The sequence below is a fragment of the Argentina silus genome, assembly GCF_951799395.1.
Source record: "Argentina silus genome assembly, chromosome: 7".
In the NCBI taxonomy this organism is placed as follows: domain Eukaryota; kingdom Metazoa; phylum Chordata; class Actinopteri; order Argentiniformes; family Argentinidae; genus Argentina; species Argentina silus.
In genome coordinates this window covers 20,863,244-20,883,243 of record NC_139661.1, presented here as the reverse complement: position 1 = coordinate 20,883,243, position 20,000 = coordinate 20,863,244, and the positions used below count along the sequence as shown (strand labels likewise).

The window sequence follows — 20,000 nt, the reverse complement described above, 5'->3', positions numbered from 1 at the left end:
ATCACACAAGCACGAATGTACTGTAGGCACACACACACACACACACACACACACACACACACACACACACACACACACACACACACACACACACACACAAACACAGATGAGATGATAAGCTATCAGACTGTCCAAATTGGCAGGTCTGAGACACACCAGCACAGCTTCCATCCCTGAGGGTTTCATTGAACACAAACACATTCACAATATCTACAATCACACTCCAGTCCGCGTACGAGACCTCTGTTGCACAAACACAGTCTCCGCTAAATCTGTTCCTTCTCACACGCTAACATTGACTTTGGTCACTGTTACAATAAACATTGGTTTATTGTCAAAAGGTAACCCAGAGCTTGGGTAATTTCTCATACTCCACACACTACTACAGTATATACACTAATTATACTGTATATAGTAGTGATAACTGTGGGATCTGTCTACCGTCGTACAATATGTGTGAGACCGTGGGGGGCACTGCCGTGGGATGAGGCTGTGCAGGGAGACAGGCAGGCGGCAAAGTAGGCCCTAATGAGATGGCTAACCAAGACGAGCCACAAGGCACATTATGCTCACAGGGCTGGAAGGGATAAGCTAATGCTACGCTAAGTATACGCTTCGTACCTCCCCGACGCGGTTAGATCACAGCCTGCGCTGCGCTGCGGGGAGAACAGAGGGCATAGGTTGATGAGGATCGTCACGGCTTTTACAGCTGTCATAATATGTCATTTAGCTGACGCTTTTATCCAAAGCGACTTACATTGCAGTGAGTGAGTGCATACATTTCAGAATCAGAATCAGAATCAGAATCAGAATCAGAATCAGAATCAGAATTAGAATTCTTTTATTTGGCCAAGTAAATTTGCACATACAGGAAATTGACTTGGTGAGGTTGGTGCATGGTAGAGGGCTGCATTAGAGCCCTGCGCGGGACTGTTTTCTTCATCCCGCTCCCGCCCGCTCTCACTGAATTTCTGACCATCACCGCCCGCGACCGCAGGGCGCGTGTTACACTCCCGCCCGCTCCCGCAGTGTGTATGTCCACTCCCGCCCGTGTCCGCAATACTCTGAGAATTTCTGCCCGCACAATAATAGAGATGCATTGATTTTGTGTCTTCTCCCGTCCCGCAGGAGAAAACACGTAATTTTATAGGCTATTAATAAAGAGATTCATGGGGTTGTTTGTTTCGTTTCCCTGGCCTGCATGTATTTTGACGCGGTTAGGGAAAGCGCTTCTATTTCGTCAAAGCCCTACGTGAAATGTGAGCAGAGCTTCCGAAGCTAGGCTATAGTGTTTGCCTGATGATATCTTAGTTGTCCTATACAAATCTATCTGATTTAATGTTAACATGATAATTGTGGAGCTTGATAGATAATTTACAAAGTTCCCCGATCCCGCAGTGTTTTTTTTAGCCGCCCGTTCCCGCCCGCAGCAAAGTTCAAACCGCCCGCTCCCGCGAGATTTGCGTTGGTTTCCCGCGGGACCCAATCCCAATGCAGCCCTCTAGGCTCCGTGTGAGACATCCTGGATTCGAATCCTGTTGCCCACATGTGTACCTCAGAGAATATAAAACAAGAGAGAGAATGACTCCTGTTCTTTATGGCGACATTTTTTTAATGCTAAGATTTAAGGACCCTCCCTTCACGTCCCGCGCCTAAGCTGAAATGACAGCTTTGACTCTCACCGTGCCACCTGTACCAGACATACCCCCAGGCAACACTCACTCTCCTGAGGTCTGGTCTGAGGACAGCCGTGATGAAGAAGTCTGGGACAAATACTGTAGGTTACCTTATTATTTCATAATAAGGTAACCTTATCAGATCTGAAATTAAAGATCAATGGTCATGTTCACAGATCCATCTGCTCTCTGTCGACTGACTCAGCGGCATACACACACACACACACACACACACACACACACACACACACACACACACACACACACACACACACGCAGCCTGCTGAGCAGTGCCCTTGTTAGGCAGTGAAGGACTCTGAGCACTCTTGGACCACAACATTTCTCATTAACTTCTCTGGCCAAATAAACACTGCATAATCACCTTTCTGACATTCTTACTCCTGGAGAAAGGAGATGCTGAAGGGTTTGAACAAACATCAAGCTATTGGTGGTGGTGGTGCAGGGGTGGTGGTGGTGGTGATGGTGGTGGTGGTAGTGGGTGCAGGGGTGATGGTGGTGGTGGTGCAGGGGTGGTGGTGGTGGTGATGGTGGTGGTGGTGGTGGGTGCAGGGGTGGTGGTGGTGCAGGGGTGGTGGTGGTGGTGGTGCAGGGGTGGTGGTGGTGGTGATGGTGGTGGTGGTGGTGGTGGTGGTGGTAGTGGGTGCAGGGGTGGTGGTGGTAGTGGGTGCAGGGGTGGTGGTGATGGTGGTGGTGGTGGTGATGGTGGTGGTGGTGGTGGTGGTGGTGGTGCAGGGGTGGTGGTGGTAGTGGGTGCAGGGGTGGTGGTGGTGCAGGGGTGGTGTTGGTGGTGGTGGTGGTGCAGGGGTGGTGGTGGGTGCAGGGGTGGAGGTGTTGGGTGCAACGCACAGACTCCGATTACTGCAGCGTCGCCTGGAACACGTGACGGGAGAAGGGCATTGCGTCAGAGTGCGCCGACCCCTGCCTCGGTGGTTCGTGACGACGCCTCTGTCAGGGCACATTGTGGTACAGGGCACAGCCACATGATAGTTTATCACACCACTATGTCACAGCAGGACAAATCAAAGAGGCAATTATGCACTTGTTTTCTCTCCACTTCCGCTGAATGAGCCTTTATTTGCCATGCAATCAATCGTCAATTGTTGGAATGTGGATATTTTTTGCACATTTATTAAAAATGTTTGAGTGTTTGGAAATATAGTTTGGTCCTCTGTGGCTTAGTTGGTAGAGCATGGCGCTAACAACACTAAGGTTGTGGGTTTGATTTCTGCTGGGACCATATATACTGATAAATGTACGCACTCACTGCAATGTACGTCGCTTTGGATAAAAGCGTCAGCTAAATGGCATATACTGTATATATTATATAGTTTGTCCCTGAAAACATCAGGTAGCTCTGAATTATCGTCAACGAAAAAAAAAAAATCTGAGTGTGTCTACAATTATCCTGATTAGCATGACCTAGCTTGCTGCAGCTCTGATCTAAACTGAACTACATATGGGCAAGATCACTGATCTATACATCATGTGTCATATGTCAACGACTGTTTATGTCACTGTATGAGGCAAAATGTGCCGTGGTGCTAAGAGTCGGATCAAGTTGCTTAAAGCTGATCTTCAGTTCCCCCCAAATGGTCCAGGTCAGAGGGGTACTACCTTCCAATACTGCCCTGCTAGTGGCGTTCCCACAGTAAACAAAGCCTGAAATCTAGCCTTGAAGTAGTTCCAGGCTTTCTCCTGCTGGGTTACATAGATTCAGACCGACCTGCCTCTTCACACATTGTAACTGTATTATGACCTAGTTACACCAGTCCTCTCACCCCAAAAACACACGCACACGCACACGCACACACACACACACACACACACACACACACACACACACACACACACACACACACACACACACAGTCACAGACACAGACACAGACACAGACACAGACAGCCCCGGGTATGGCCTCAGCAAAAGGCTGGGAGGGGTGGAGAGCCTGTTGGTACAGATTATGTTGGAGGGAGTGGGAGGATCATCCATGCCCTCTGAGGTTGGTACAACTGCCTGGTTTCATTTCGCCATCGAATTGGATGACACTGTTGTTTTATAATCAGTTGCGCAATATGAGAGGTAGTCTACTGGACATGTAAATGGCAGATAATGAGTCTCCAACAATGACCCTGTGGGTGTTTGGCTGTGTCCCTCTGTCCCTGTGTCCCTGTGTCCCTGTGTCCCTCTGTCCCTCTGTTCCTCTGTCCCTCTCCCTCTGTCCCTCTCAGTGAGCAGAGGAGAGCTTGTTGACCATCTTACCACCAGGTCAGGGTGCTCTTCTCCCCGCATGTGTGTGATGCATGATTTGGACAGAGCAAAGTGAGGTAAAAGATGACCGTACATACCTGCTGCTACTCCTCAATAGATGCTTGGTTTCCAGATTTAAAGGGAGAGTCTGACTTTGTGAGACAAGGAGGATATGTCCTCAGATGTTTTGTTTCTTGTAATGTTCAGTACAGATCATTTCTCAAAACCATTTTTCAAATGCAATTATCACGATTTATGTCAAAGAGACATCTTGTGCTTGTGAATAGACACATAACAATTCAGGCAGAGCTTCCATTTCACATGTCCCATTTAAATGATTCTCTCTATATCCCCCACTAATGATCATCTTGATCTGGGCTGTATTTCTAGCCTGCAGTGGATAGACTAATTGTTACTAAACTGTTATGCAGGATGACAGATGAGGCTTTCTATCCAAACTTGCTGTGGAGGACATAACCTAAACATCTCCTAATACCATGTGCATATACATATATACATTATGTCTCAGACTAAAACAACATCAATACTTTACTAATGCAGTATATTTTACTTTTTTACTTCATAATAATACTTCACTTTATCTTATGCAGAATTGTAAATCGGATCATCTAAAGCTTAATTTCATCAATGGTAATCAGCGCGCATGTATCCTGTCTGATGATGTTTTGATTATCTTACCTGATTGTATGAACACCACGAATAGTTGAATCAGGTGTGTCAATGCTGGGCTGGCACAGATGCCTGCACATCCTGTACTACAGTACATCACTCCATGGCCATGACATGTGCAACAGCACCACCTAGTGGAGATATGTCCCCTGTTAAAATCATTCAGAGCACTGTGTCCAAATGCTCATACTGCCTACTGATCACTAAAATTGTATACTGCATACTAACCATTCTACATACTATTTAGGCCATACTGTTTAATAAAAGTGTATGCAGTAAGCGACACATTTCAACATACATTTCATTCATACTGAGAATTCTGTAACTCAACAATGTTGTTCATGATAATTGGTTAAATTTTGCTACTGTCTGCCTCTCTTATCTGCAACACTGAATTGTGGGACCAAAATCATAAAGAACTTCCTGAATAGTGTGAAGTGAATTCATACCACCTGGAAAGGCAAATCTAGTCTGACATCCTGGCATTTTATACAAACAAAATGTTGGTGAATTTTGCATACTGCAAAACTTTCGGAAACTTTCTTCATACTGAAAACTCCTACTAGATAGGTTGCAGAGTGAGCATACAGACACAGACAGTATCACTGTTCGGCCATGTTGTGGTTCTTGTATCTGTTCCTGTGTCAAGCAGAGTGTTTGACACCTAAATTAAAATCTGAAACTCTTTGGGGCGGATTCCCAGACACATACAGTATTAAGACTAGTCTTAGTCCACACTGGCATTTTTTTGACTAAGAAGTGACTGTGTTATAATTGCTTTTTATCAAGAACTGTAATGTCTGTTCCATGTGATGTTGCTATGACTACACACACTAACTAACTACATGTGTAACCAAGGTGATAACACGTTGCTATGCCACGAGGATTGCGTTGGCTCCCGGAGCTAATGCCTCGGCTTTAGCGAGTTTGCACATGTCACACGTAGTTATGTATTTAACCATTTTGCATGTTCATAAAATCACTTGAATACTGTACAGACAATATTGAGCCTCAGTGAATGATTTCTGCAGAAAGTGATATAAGCTTAAAGGTAGACTCTGGGATATGACGTCGTGTCAGGAAGTCACAGCAACCTTTACTAAAGATGTTTGGAGTAAGTAAAGATGTGAACAACGGTTGTTAGACGTCGGCACGTGTGATATGCGTATATGCGTGCCGGAGTTGTTTCTTGATCGTCTCCGTTTTGAAATGATCTCTCGTAGCATCGCCCCGCTCTTTTCCCATTGACGTCATATCGCGAAGTCTACCTTTAAGAATTCTCTCGCACTACCGAGATCCTCCCCTTCAAAAGAAAACCTGGACATTGAAACACACGCAAGAAACATCACAAATAACAGAATAAACAGAATTTATTTTTTGATATCAATACACATAAAAATACTAAATATACACTTCTTTTTTTTTTTTACACAGAATTCCTGTGGCATCATGTCTGGGAGGACACTCATAACTACACAAAGGGGATTGGGCGGGCCTCAGACCAAGGCACTGAACGGTAACCGACCTAACAGACATGCTCACATTAGAGCTAATGAGAGCTAACTATTAGCCAATACTTTAGAAATCTGCATCTTTACTGTGTATTGAACTCAGCCTACTGCACACCCAAGACACTGGGGTTCTTACTGGAGCAGAGCCATACAGCCTACCTTCAGCTGACATAAGCATGGGATGGAGCCTACTAACGCCACTTCAGAAGGAAGTCGTAAAACTTTGTTATGACCTCAATTTGTAGCGCTGCAGGCAAAGCTAATGGTTATTGCAGTGCGTGGTAGTTGGGTGTGGTTTCGGAGCGGAGCCGGGGCGAGGTTAATCAGCACAGTCTTACCAAGATGAGCAAGTTGGCTTCAAGAGGGCCTCAGACCGCCAGACAGAGAGAGAGAGAGAGAGAGAGAGATCAATAGCAGAATGCTCCACTCAGGTATAAATGTAAACATCGGTGCTTACTGGCTCAACAGCTCTCCTGCTTTCCGTCACCACAGGTGCACTATGGGAAACTGGTGCACGTGCTCAGGAATCTCAGACTTTCAGTGGAGTTACAGAATATGCCTATACAAAAGTGTTTACAATTTAATACATACAATATACAATTGTTATACAATACATTAAAAAATACCTACAATACATTTATAAAAAAGAATATGAGAGAAAATATCTGAAAGCACGTCTCAATGAAAATGGAATCCTGTAATCAAAGCTATAGGGGTTAACTTAAAAGGGGCATTTACTAAAAACATTTATTTATTTATTTAAAATTGTAAACAAAGGCCTATTTGGATAGCTACAAGGATCGTATGTGCAAAATAATTATATTTTAAGACCATATGAACAGTAAACTGACAGGAAATATTTAAAAAAAAACATGTTGTCGAGTAACATTTCCATTTAGGGCAGCACCAACTAAATATCAGATGACAACAGTAGGATGAAGTTATAGACGCTGATCTAGGATCCATTTTGCATTTGCCCTCCTAATGGTTAAGGTAAGGATTAGGAGAGGGTATGCTGATCCCAGATCTGTGCACAAAGGCAACTTCTATCTGGAGTAAGGAAAGCTGTGGACAGTAAGAGTAGGACAAAACTAGACTACTGAGCTGCTCTAGCTTGGGCCAAACTAACAACACACTGCTAACTTCACCGATCTAGGGATCAATAAAAACTCTCTCCTTTATTTAAGGCTTTACGCTCTCCGGGGGAGGGGGGGGGGTGGGTGGAAGGGGGGGAGCATGGACATATAAATTTGAAAATCTCTCATACAAAGGTACAGTACAGCTTTGGGTCATAACTCTGAGATTGCCGTAGCAGAGAAGGGAGGTGATGAGAAACAGGAGCCCACAGGACTGGAGTGTCAACTCAAACCTGAATTTCATAGTGCACTGACTTTTAAATGTGGAAAGACAATCAGGTATACCTAGCTAGCATTCTAAATTGCCCATGTCTAATTTCAGTTTCTGAATCGGCTGATATTCAAATGAGATTGAACACTCTAACCCTGTGACCCTTAAGGCCAGTTGGTTGGACACTCTTCACTCGTCCTTGTCGTGGTGGAAACCATTTCCGTTGGTAACTTCTTTCTCTTTGGTGGCTTCCTCATCGTAGGGGTGGGCCCAGGTCTTGGCCTGGAGGACCTTGGGCAGCCTCTTGCCCTTGATATAGGCGTGGTACCAGAAGTTGAGGAAGAGGAGGAGGAAGACCAGGCTGTAGGTGCCAATAATGTAGATGAAGATGGGGAACTGGTAGGGGCAGTCCTTCATGAAGAAATACTGGCTGATGTGGCTGGTCACAATCACAAACTGGATCTGAGAAGGGAGGGCAAGACATGAAATTACTTAAAGAGTAAAAACGTTTCAAAACGTTTTCCTATTTGGTGTCTACTGAACACCACCCTGCTGTTTGTACCAGCTGGATGGGTAGCAAGTCCTCTCTCCAGGTGGTACAACTCTATGGCTAAAGCTAGAACAGACTGCTGCAGTACGTACCAGCTGGATGGAGGTGAGGTGCTTCTTCCACCAGAGGTACTTCTGGAAGGAGGGGCCCAGGACAGACAGGCCGTAGTAGGTGTACATGACGACATGAACCATACTGTTCAGCATGGCATGGAACGTCCCCAGGCCACCTGTGAAAGGACATCAGCGACCGAGAATTATAAAAAATAAAAAAATTAATGTTTTTAGGGCATTTCTGCTTTATTGGGATAGAGATAGTAGCGATTGACAGGAAGGATGGGTGAGAGAGAGAGAGGAGGGATGACATGCAAGATATGTCGATGGCCGGAATCGAACCAGGGACCTTGCGATGACATGGTATGCGCCTTAGTGTGCTATGCCACTGAACGCCCCAGCGACTGAGAATTATGACACTGTGTAATATCCCACAATGTACACACGGTGACAGCTTGCACTTATAATTCTTATGACAGAGAACAGTAGAGCTTTGCTGTAATTACACCTGAATACAGGAGATGTATTGCCATCTATGGTACTTCGATGATAGCAACACTGGTACAGATGAGCAAGAGCAAGGGTAGAAGTACCTGCAGCGAAGCGAACCCCAAACCACCAGGTGAAGGGCATGATGGCGTGGTGGTAGACATGGAGGAACGTCACCTGGCTGTTCTTCTTCCTCAGCACAAAGAAGATCTGAGAAGAGGACACCCATGTGTTAAATCCTGCTATCTAACAGATCAGGTGGATGCAATATAACTCAACACACACACACACACACACAAGATGTGGTTGTCCAGAGAGCTGCTGAAGCAGACTTACTGTGTCCAACATCTCAATAAACTTGGAGAAATAGTAGAGCCAGCATGTCCATGCCATCTAGAAAGAGAAAGAGAAACAAGAGAAAGAGAGACACAGACACAAAGACACAGAGTCAGAGAATTCGTGGCAAGACTGGGACAATTAAGTGCCTTGCATATCAGAGATAACATGCAAAATGTTGAAGCCTAATCTATTTCACCAAGCCATCAAAGAATCTCCCTTTGGCCATTAGATGTGACAATCAAAAACTGCATGGATGACAAGTAAATACCTAGATGGTCTGACTCATAGAAATGTAATGCCCTGCTTTCACCATTCTATAACAGCAGTCTTTTGTTCTTAAAGTTTGTTATCATTCCAGATTCAATGTAAGAATCCACCAGTGAATGTGGATGGAAAGAAACCGCATAGTAGTAGTTTCATAGCTACCTACACCTGTAGCAGGTAACATTCCAAAGTTCTTACCCTGACTGCTTGTGGGTTGTCTGAGTAGTCCACCAGGTCACAATGGAATGAGTATCCCGTCCCCCACCCCGACATCACATACTGCAGAGGAAGAATAAAACATTTGTGAGATTCGAAAGATCACAATATCTTATGACAAAGAAGGAGGAAGTTGCTTTTGACCACAGGTCTAGGATCAGATTACCCAACACCAAAACATAACTGTAATCATTAGGAGGATGACATAGTAGGTTCTGTCCCTCTATCAAGGGTTAGAGGCAACAAGAGGCAACTTGGCGACTCCCAAGCACAACGTCTCACATTGTAAGAACATTCATTCCAATCAAGTGGAAAGGCTGATAACACTGAAACTTGACACAAAAGCAGGGCACTAGAAGGGAGTTTCAACACAATGCTTGCTCAGTCAGTCAGTCACCCACCTCAAATACACCTGCCATTCAGGTTTCAACCCCCTGGTCTTAAAGACAAACTTTGGGCTCCAGCCAGCAGAAAGGAATCTCGCCCAGCACGTTTATTGACCCAATACTCAGACTGGGGCACAGATTGGGTTTGTGATGCATCCATCCTTCCTTTATTACCTTTAAGCCTTTACTCATCTGCAAAGGTGCGATTGGTGTTGGTAACAGGAAGGAAGCATCGCTTACCCATTCACGTAACTTCCACGTATCGTGTCACATAGAGGGCTAGACAAGTAGCATATGATCTTAGTGCTACGTGACTGTACTGTATTCCCGCTGGGACCATATTTACAGATTTTTACATTTTACATTTATGGCATTTAGCAGACGCCTTTATCCAAAGCGACGTACAACAAATACATTTGTTTAAGTAAGTGAATCATCTATCCAACAGTCATCATAAGACAAAATAATCAATGCTCACACCAGGGGCCATTGGCAGTCGTAATGCCAGCAGGATTTTTTTTTACTTTTTATAATATATATATTTTATTAGCAGGAGAGAACTTGTACAGGGGGGTAACAGGGGAGAAGAGGTCTCAGGGTTAGGGTTAGTACAGGGGGGTAACAGGGGAGAAGAGGTCTCGGGGTTAGGGTTAGTATAGGGGGGTAACAGGGGAGAAGAGGTCTCAGGGTTAGGGTTAGTATAGGGGGGTAACAGGGGAGAAGAGGTCTCGGGGTTAGGGTTAGTATAGGGGGGTAACAGGGGAGAAGAGGTCTCAGGGTTAGGGTTAGTATAGGGGGGTAACAGGGGAGAAGAGGTCTCGGGGTTAGGGTTAGTATAGGGGGGTAACAGGGGAGAAGAGGTCTTGGGGTTAGGGTTAGTACAGGGGGGTAACAGGGGAGAAGAGGTCTCGGGGTTAGGGTTAGTACAGGGTTAGTACAGGGGGGGAAGATTTTAGGGCAGGAAGGATGGTTGACATGCAAAATATGCTACGGCCGGATTCGAACCAGGGACCTTTGGATTACAAGACATGCACCTTAGTGTGGTGGGCCACTTAAGCAGCTACTGACACATATGCACTCACTGCGATGCAAGTCGTTTGAATAAAAGCGTCAGCTAAATGGCATATATTATTATTATTACTATTATAATAATAATATTATTATTATTATAGTATGTAGATGAGTGGTTACCTCAAAGAAGGAAAGAAGTAGCATTTCAACAGGGTCCTCTGTGGCTCAGTTGGTAGAGCATGGTGCTAACAACGCTTAGGTTGTGGGTTTGATTCCCGCTGGGACCATATATACTGAAATGGATGCACTCACTGCAATGTAAGTCACTTTGGATAAAAGCGTCAGCTAAATGGCATATATATATAACAGGGCTGTGCGAACCAGCCTTGTACTATAGATTGCTGTTGTTCTCTTGACATCAGACAACAACTGCTTAGCATCATGGCAACAACAAAGTAGTACAACAAAATAGGAACAGATCTGGCAACCATGCCAACAGTCAACTATAGCTAACTGCCAGTTTCACACTTGCAGACACTGGCATGATCACATGTCAAATAATCATCATCTCAGAAGTGATTAATGAGGCATGTGATCCTGAGGCATTCATGCAATGAAGAATGTAAACACGACAAAGGCATGCCATGTTTCACATAAATCATCCATCGTGACATCTGCATGAGAGCTTAAGTTGCACACACAGTCTCTGATACCATACCGGCCACGGCCACACAGTAATGTGGATGTCCACACGGTACTTTTACAGGTCATGAAGGTTTCCCCTTTTGACCAACAAGGCGTGTTCACCTGACGCCATGCTTTCACAAACACTTAAACAAGGCGTGTTCACCTGACGCCATGCTTTCACAATTGCGGGAGAAAAAAAAAGTACCTGCAGCTGAGTCACTGATGTAATTTGCTCATACTATGTACACAAGCACACGCACGCACGCACGCACGCACGCACGCACGCACGCACGCACGCACGCACGCACGCACGCACGCACGCACGCACGCACGCACACACACACACACACACACACACACACACACACACACACACACACACACTAATACACACCTCGTAGACCATGTAGAGGGAGAGGGCCACAACACTGAAGTTGTAGATGATGAGAATGCCTTTTAGTTGGAAGGGTTTCCGGTTCTCCATCAGCCGTGGTCCTAGCGACGTGACGAAGTAGATGTACGCCACGATTATTATGGTCTGGGGCAGCGGCGACGACATGAGCATCCAGTCCTTGGTCCTGGAGTCTGGACAATGGTAAAGGTAAACAGTAAACTAAAGAGTAATCAGTAAAGACTAAATCAAGTGAAGTAAAAAGTAAAACATAAAAAATAAAAATTACTCTCATCAATTACTCTTTAAAAGGTAAAAAAGGTGAACAGTAAAGTTTTTCAAGTAAATAATGTCATGACTCAGTACACCACACCATACATCCAGCCTGCTGAGGTAAACCAACAACATCAAAGACCAACAATATCATCAATGTTTTGGTGACTTAAAGTTGATTCTGGTTAGTAACAGTCAGAGACCTGGAACAGTTGATCAGCTATCACCAAGGACTACATTAAGTTCATCACTAGTACAATACACTTACAGGACGGCTACATTAACTGTACAGGCATTGTAGTTAGTGGAGTGATTTCTGACAATTGTCAGCTTCTCACCTGCATTTTTGATGAACTCATCGTACATGAGTACCGCTCTGGACTTAAGATCACTGAACTCCATCTCACCCTGATCTCCTGAAGCTGCCCTGGAGGGAGGAAGCAAGGGGTCAGACGTTAAAGATCCGCACTGAGGGAAGACGTGCCCTTACCCCCAGGCACATCCAAGTACATCTGAGGGAGGAGGTGCCCTTACCCCCAGGCACATCCAAGTACATCTGAGGGAGGAGGTGCCCTTACCCCCAGGCACATCCAAGTACATCTGAGGGAGGACGTGCCCTTACCCCCAGGCACATCCAAGTACATCTGAGGGAGGAGGTGCCCTTACCCCCAGGCACATCCAAGTACATCTGAAAGGCTCCGACAGTTGGAATAAAAGCAATAGCTCCACTTTGCTGTGTCATAGGTTAGGTGGAACAGAGGTCAGTACAACATCCAAACAGTGAGTAAAGGAAACATGTTCAACTCAAGTTACTCTGTAAGCTCATATACAACAGCCGACTGCTACTGAAAGACTGTATTGTGGAAGAAGTGAAAAGTCAAATCAGCATTTCTGCCATCCTCTGTATTCCCTGAGAGACAGACAAGGGGGAGAGTGTTTGGAGCACAATGGACGACAGTTGAGACTCCTCACAGAGTTATGGTCAGCATGCACCGAGCAGGACAGCAGTCATTCACTTCAGTGTGCGGCACACGTTCACAGGAACGAACACACACACAGACACGCGCGTGCACGTGCACACACACACACACACACACGCGTGCACACACACACACACACACGCGTGCACACACACACACGCGCGTGCACACACACACGCGTGCACACACACGCGTGCACACACACACACACACACACACACACACACACACACACACACACACACACACACACACACACACAAACGCATGCACACACACGCACTATACAAATTCTGCAATCAACCAAGTTGATATACTGTCAGATATGCTGAACATAGCCATGAGATAACTTAACCATAACATTTGGTTATGTGAGGTAATGCTGAACATAGCCATGAGATAACTTAACCATAACATTTCCTCTCCCCATTAAATATGGACTCTCTAAATGAAGGAGTGTACAGTAGTTCCTCTGACCACATGCCTTCTATTAGGGTTGAGTTTTAAGACGACAGACAGAAAGGTTTCACAGAAAAGGAGGCTTGACTGTATCTGACAACTTGAGAGGGAACATAGCAACAAGATGAATGTCATTTTCTGACAGAACAGATACAGGAAGCTAGAGTTCCTCCACCCTGCCACAATATTCCCTGTTGACTGAAAACAACAACAGTTCTAAGCCAGATTTTTTTATTTTTTTTGCTCTTCAAGCTCACATTAAGAAAGTCACATGAATGAGATGACAGTTATTATACCACATAGAGTAGCAGTCATTTCAAATTCCTTTAGATAGACGGAAACTTCCTCTTGAATTCAATAAAGACTCCAGTATTCTTGCCCCTCCCCCCTTCTACTCTGACCGTTACTCTCTGAAACAGTTAAATGCATCATCACATTCTTGAGTAAAAAGCAAGATCTTATTTGTGCAAACAGAAGGGGCATGAGAGGCAAACCTGTGGCAATAGGGAACAGTGGAAACTGGCATCAACCCGTGATCCGACTTTACCATCACTAAGCAGACCACAGTATAGTTAGTAGTAAGAACTTAACAAAATCAAACAATGTAGGAGTGACACTTTATCGTCAATCTGTACATGTGTTCCTTTGGATGAAAAGAGCGCTAGTTTCTAGCACTGTGGATGCTACTAGTTTCTATTTTTGAAGAAGATGAAGCGATGATTGTGATACGTGGTTGTCTCACCTACCCAAGTTGAATGCAGTTATTGTGAGTCACCCTTACGATACACAATTCCAGTTCAGTTCCATGAGTGCCATCTCTGTCCAGCTACAGCATGGATGAATGTCAGCCTCGTCTACACGGCAGTTATGAGATCATACATACCTGTGTGGAAGGTTCCAGATGATGGGATGTACTGCTCTCTGACAAAGCTTAGGTTACGGTGTACAAATTCACCCGTAAGGAAACGAGCTGGACCAACCTTGTCTGACAGGTTCAGTGCTACAGAAGGAAACTGTTATATGGGAAGTACAGCTCCCGTTCAAACATGCTCCTTTGCCCTGAAACCAGAATGACTGATCAACTCCTGGGCAGCATACTGTCTAGACTAGGCAATGCAAGGGAGTAGACAAACATTAAATTCCCCAATTCAACTTGGACAGAGTATACTACACTATATGGTACATATTGAAGCATCATGCGTTTCGAGAACAGTTAAAACCATATATCTCTAGTTGTTTACTGTATGCTAAGGGCAAAATACTGTGAACAAAATTGATTAAACGCGCATACTAAACCTTTAAGATGTACACAGAAGCCAAGGCCAATAAGCGGGCAGCTGGACGTACACATGGTACTGTTAAAGGTTTCCCCTTTGACCAACAAGGTGTGTTCACCTGACTCCATGCTTTCACAAACACTTAATCCTAAATCTGAGTCACTGATGCCATTGGTCGAGATGTGCTCATAGTATGTACACACACACACACACACACACACACACACACACACACACACTTGCTTTGACATGCCCATTTCAATTCTGCACAGGCAACCAGTACGCTGTAATATTGACACACCTTAACACATCGGCATAGGTGTGTCTTAACAGACTAGTTAAGGCCGTTGCCGTGATATTATTCACTTCAGCATTTACGATTCAACATTCAACTCCCTACTAAACGCACTACTACGTATCACAGTATCACAGCTAGAACACAAACGGGACCGTTTTATGACGCTGTAAAGAACCAACACAAAGTTAACAGCTGACCCGAGGTGTTTATTTTATTTTATTTTATTTTATTAGGATCCCCATTGGCTTGTGCTACTACAGCAGCTACTCTTTCCGTGGTCCACACAACAACAAACACACACAGTACAGAAGAGCTATAGACAAGCTATAGACGAGATTAACACAGTTATAGAGAGTCAGATTTCAATTTGCTTAATTATTTATTAAGACCCTTAAAGGCCTAAGCAGACGTGAAATGAGAAATGCCAGCCTTTAATTTAAATATCAATTCTACTCTCAATATTCTCTTTAAATCCCCAATAACTACATTGAGCGGTCATCACCGACAGGTTGCTAAGGCTGTCATTTCAAGCGGTTTCCCCATAGTCAAGAGGCGCGCAACACGTCTCACAACGTACAGACGCGCTGATGCACATCGATGACCGTCTCGGAGCCGAAGTTTCGGTCGCTATCGGAGCACCATGGGCGGATACATTATTGCACCTTGGCATAGAAAAAATTGAAGCAGCCTACTAGACCGTAAAATTACCTCTTTTTTTTTTCTTTTTTTTCTATAATGTTTCCACATTCAGATAATTTCAGTCCGTAATGCGTGCCCCCATTGTAAATACAATACTCGCATATAAATGAAGCCTCCGTCTTTTCTTCAAGTTCAGCGTCCAACATCCACAAGTTCAGCGTTCAGGACACTTGATGAAATCATCCAATATCACTGAGCTAGAGAGATTTCACTTTCTCTCTCTCTCACTTTCTTTTTTGTAATCCTATTCTACTCAAATGTAATTCAGAGACAGGACTGACGAGGGAAAATATATGTTCACCACAGCAATAACAGAAAAGAGACATCGCAACAGGTGCAAAAATGGATGCCATAGAAGAAGATAGGCCTCAGTATAAAAACATTTCAATTTCAGTTTTCAGATGCAGAGACTGTGGGAAAATGTCCTCGCAGTAACATGATTTATTAATATAAAACAAACCGTTTTCCTCATGTAAAACTACGTCACTTGCCAAATATGCATCGGATAACACTGGCCATCACAGGCTAAAATAATATAACAGTATGCCCATCACTAACCTCCAATATTGTCTGTCGATGTTTGATATATCCTTGTTCTCCGTCGTGGGCAGCCTACTCCACCACCCGCCTGGACCGCGGCGCAGCCGTGAGCAATTGGAAAAGGTGTGTAAAACTCTATTGAACAATTTGAGGGGAATCCCCTCCCAACTGCGCTAGTCCTGCACGAATCTAGTTCCCAGACACTTGCTGTGCGAAATAGCCTGAGGACGAGGTTTTACTCATGCACTGACGTGAAAGGAGAGGGAGGAGATAGCCTGACGTTTTTTTCTTCTTTTTTTCTGTAAACGTTTTTTCTTCTGTAAACAACAAAAACAAATGTTGGACAAGTCCTACATTTAATTGTCTCACGAAATACAATGAATTTATCAATCAGTTAAAGGGTATATATATATATATATATATATATATATAAAGGGGATATATAGAAAGAACCATAAACATGTAAAGCAACACAAAAGTCCCAGATATTATACAAACAAAACATAAGTTCCACACACTGGTATTAGCAGGCCTAGTGTATCATACATACAGGTAAATAGGTTTAACAGAAACAATGAAGCCAAGGAAGTAACCATGATCCCTTTATTGTTAATAAATACAATTCAAGACACATTTTTGGCACAGACAACCTGGTTGAAGTAAGATCTTATCTTAAGTTAATAACAGAAGGCCTTTGGAGATGAGAGACACTAATACACTATTTACCTCTAAAACTGAGGAGAGAGCATGAAGTTGTCACACAACTGATATCATATGATTGATATAATGTAAGAATAGGAACTTTTATAATAGGAATAATAGGAACTTTTCAAATGAACCTACATATCTAATATACATACAAAAAGGTTTCACACTTTCCAAACATTTTCAACAAAATGCGAGTCTGAATCGAGTGTGTTTTTCAATCACAGTGGAATGATATGCATGAGAAATAACATCAAAATAAATAAAAAAACATTTGGACAGCATGATATGTCAGTCATATCTACATTAAGATTGACATTGTGTGTGTGTGTGTGTGTAGGTTCTGCACACGTAGATTCCTACAGGTATTCCTATGTAAACATGAATGTGCCTTTCCGGACTGGGAGTGTGATTTCAACCCTAACAATAACAATGAAGAGCTGGTTTAAACTAAGCCTTTGACAACAAACTATGCAAATGAACGGGGAGAGTGAGTGAGAGACAAAGAGTGAGAGAGACGTGAGTGAGAGAGACGTGTGTGTGTGTGTGTGTGTGTGTGTGTGTGTGTGTGTGTGTGTGTGTGTGTGTATTATAGATGTTTCTGAATCAATATTACAAATGAACACATTTAGACTGGAAATAGTATGTCCATTATTATTTCATATAAAAAAGATATTATTATGTATTTTTTAAATTATTATAATTATTTAAAAAAAAAAAAGAGAATTCCTCATGGCCATGTCAGTTGTCACAGCTGACATTCAAGGTACTGTACATTCTCCAACTACAGAATTGTGACAGTTGTACTTGAATAGTTTTAGAATAGTGTTCTTCAGTAGCTAGCAGACGCACACACACACACACACACACACACACACACACACACACACACACACACACACACACACACACACACACACACACACACTACAGTACAGTACAGAGAGAGTCCTCAGTCATCGTCACTGCTCCATGCGTCTTCAAAGGCAGGGTTCACAGTAGACTGGCCTGCTCCCTGTGGTGGACAAACAACAAACAACAAATAACAACAGCCACACACAGCAGGAACAGAAACACTGCGAGGCAAACATCTATACCCAAATATCTATACCCACACATCTATACCCACACATCTATACCCACACATCTATACCCAAATATCTATACCCACACATCAATACCCACACATCTATACCCAAATATCTATACCCACACATCAATACCCACACATCTATACCCAAATATCTATACCCACACATCTATACCCAAAATATCTATACCCACACATCTACACATTGCTATTGTAAGCCCTCCTACCTTTTTATCAGCTGTCCCTTCTTCCTCAATGTCAGGCGGTCGGAGAACAGGGACCCAGGCGAGGATGTTGCAGTCTTTACCTCCGCTGTACAGCTCCTGAACACGCAGAGAGGAGAGGAGAGGAGAGGAGAGATGAGGAGAGGAGAGAGGAGAGGTAGGAGAGAGGAGAGGAGAGGAGAGGAGAGGAGAGATGAGATGAGGAGAGAGGAGAGGTAGGAGAGAGGAGAGGAGAGGAGAGGAGAGGAGAGGAGAGGAGAGATGAGGAGAGGAGAGAGGAGAGGTAGGAGAGGAGAGAGGAGAGGTAGGAGAGGAGAGGAGAGGAGAGGAGAGGAGTGGAGAGGAGAGGAGAGGAGAGGAAAGTGGGTCAGGACTAGGTACCAGGAAGTCATTACAAAGGACAAAACAACATCACATGAGCAACATAGTCCAAAACAGTGGAAATAAACACTGACCATGTTAATATGCATATCAATACCCCGATTTTACCCCGATTACTCAGTGGGTAGAGAATGGCGCTAACAACGCTTAGGTTGTGGGTTCGATTCCCGCTGGGACCATATATACTGAAATGGATGCACTCACTGCAATGTAAGTCGCTTTGGGTAAAAGCATCAGCTAAATGGCATATATTATATTATATATTATATTACTTATTAATAGTCTGTCACTAACAAACTGGCCTGCAATAATGCGAAGAAGAAAACCCAGGTCAGCGAAGACGAGCATCTTCTCCCTCGTACAGGTGTGAGACAGCTGCATCGTATTTAACGGGCGTAGTTGGGTTGGCGAATGAGGTCACGTAGACAGGAATACTGGCGGGCTCGGTATTTAGGTATGTTACGGCTTGTGTCAGGGATGCTCTTAACCAGGGTTACTCATGTGCATGTAAACGTAGCCACTGACACATTTTGTGGCATTCCTTGAAGCAATCAAATGCAAAAAATAAATAAATAGGCAAAGTACATTCCATCTTTGCCATAAGCCTTCCCTCGTGACAAGTGGCTTGGCTGCATTCTCAAAGAAGCAAGCGAAGGTGGATCTGCAAAATACCATAACAATCACCTAAGATAAATACAACTTGGACAGGTATGTAGGTCAGGGTTGTGATGAGCACAGGGGAATTCATAACACTGAGACATTGTTCCATGAGAAAACACACACACACACACACACACACACACACACACACACACACACAGCGTAGGATGACACTTTCCCTTTGTTTACCACAATCTGAAACTATCATTTCTCTACTTCGTAAAGGTCAGTGTGAGTGAACTCTCCACAGAACTTCTCTATAACAGTGACACCCCATCGTTGAGGGAGAGGTGAGGACAGACGTGGGGCCTCTAATCAGCAGCTTTTATGATTATGGTGTGTTTGCATAGCCTACACCTGTGACAACATTGCAGATGATTTCATAAGAGGTGGACGTTTGTTGACTTTAATATGTAACTTATACAGGGAGAAGTTAGTGACCCACTGCAAAAGACTACAGACTCACTACAGGGTTGGTCAGTCGGACGGACGGACGGACACAGACAGACAGACAGACAGACAGACAGACAGACAG

The 20,000-nt window shown here is 44.0% G+C and overlaps 2 protein-coding genes across 4 annotated transcripts in view; both read right to left on the bottom strand.

The window, feature by feature from the left end:
- Positions 1–6,577: 6,577 nt before the first annotated feature.
- elovl7a (ELOVL fatty acid elongase 7a) lies at positions 6,578–16,635 on the bottom strand. 2 transcript variants are annotated; one of them, XM_083673433.1, is made up of 8 exons: positions 16,424–16,635; positions 12,491–12,579; positions 11,883–12,073; positions 9,387–9,467; positions 8,922–8,978; positions 8,690–8,795; positions 8,136–8,272; positions 6,578–7,955 (listed from the first exon to the last, which is right to left on the bottom strand). In XM_083673433.1, the coding sequence occupies exons 2-8, from the start codon at positions 12,552–12,554 to the stop codon at positions 7,683–7,685; spliced, it is 909 nt and encodes a 302-aa protein (XP_083529559.1). In that variant the 5' UTR covers positions 12,555–12,579; positions 16,424–16,635; the 3' UTR covers positions 6,578–7,682. The 2 variants fall into 2 exon arrangements, with proteins under 2 accessions (XP_083529559.1, XP_083529558.1); XM_083673432.1 differs by lacking the exon at positions 16,424–16,635 and adding an exon at positions 15,875–16,055.
- Positions 16,636–16,991: 356 nt separating this feature from the next.
- ercc8 (excision repair cross-complementation group 8) overlaps positions 16,992–20,000 on the bottom strand; it is a 12,745-nt gene continuing 9,736 nt past the window's right edge. For both annotated transcript variants that reach the window (XM_083673886.1, XM_083673887.1), the window contains 2 exons: positions 18,428–18,523; positions 16,992–18,125 (listed from right to left, as the gene is read on the bottom strand). In XM_083673886.1, the coding sequence (XP_083530012.1) occupies positions 18,063–18,125; positions 18,428–18,523 (159 nt within the window). In that variant the 3' untranslated portion in view covers positions 16,992–18,062. The remainder of the gene's footprint in view (positions 18,126–18,427; positions 18,524–20,000) is intronic.

Excerpts from the sequence above, each read along its gene's own strand:
- elovl7a (XM_083673432.1), bottom strand. The coding sequence starts at position 16,011 with ATGTTGGACGCTGAACTTGAAGAAAAGACGGAGGCTTCATTTATATGC. Across the intron at positions 12,074-12,490 it reads TGAGTTCATCAAAAATGCAG|ACTCCAGGACCAAGGACTGG; the intron begins GTGAGAAGCTGA and ends ACCATTGTCCAG. Across the intron at positions 7,956-8,135 it reads ACCTCACCTCCATCCAGCTG|ATCCAGTTTGTGATTGTGAC; the intron begins GTACGTACTGCA and ends CTCCCTTCTCAG.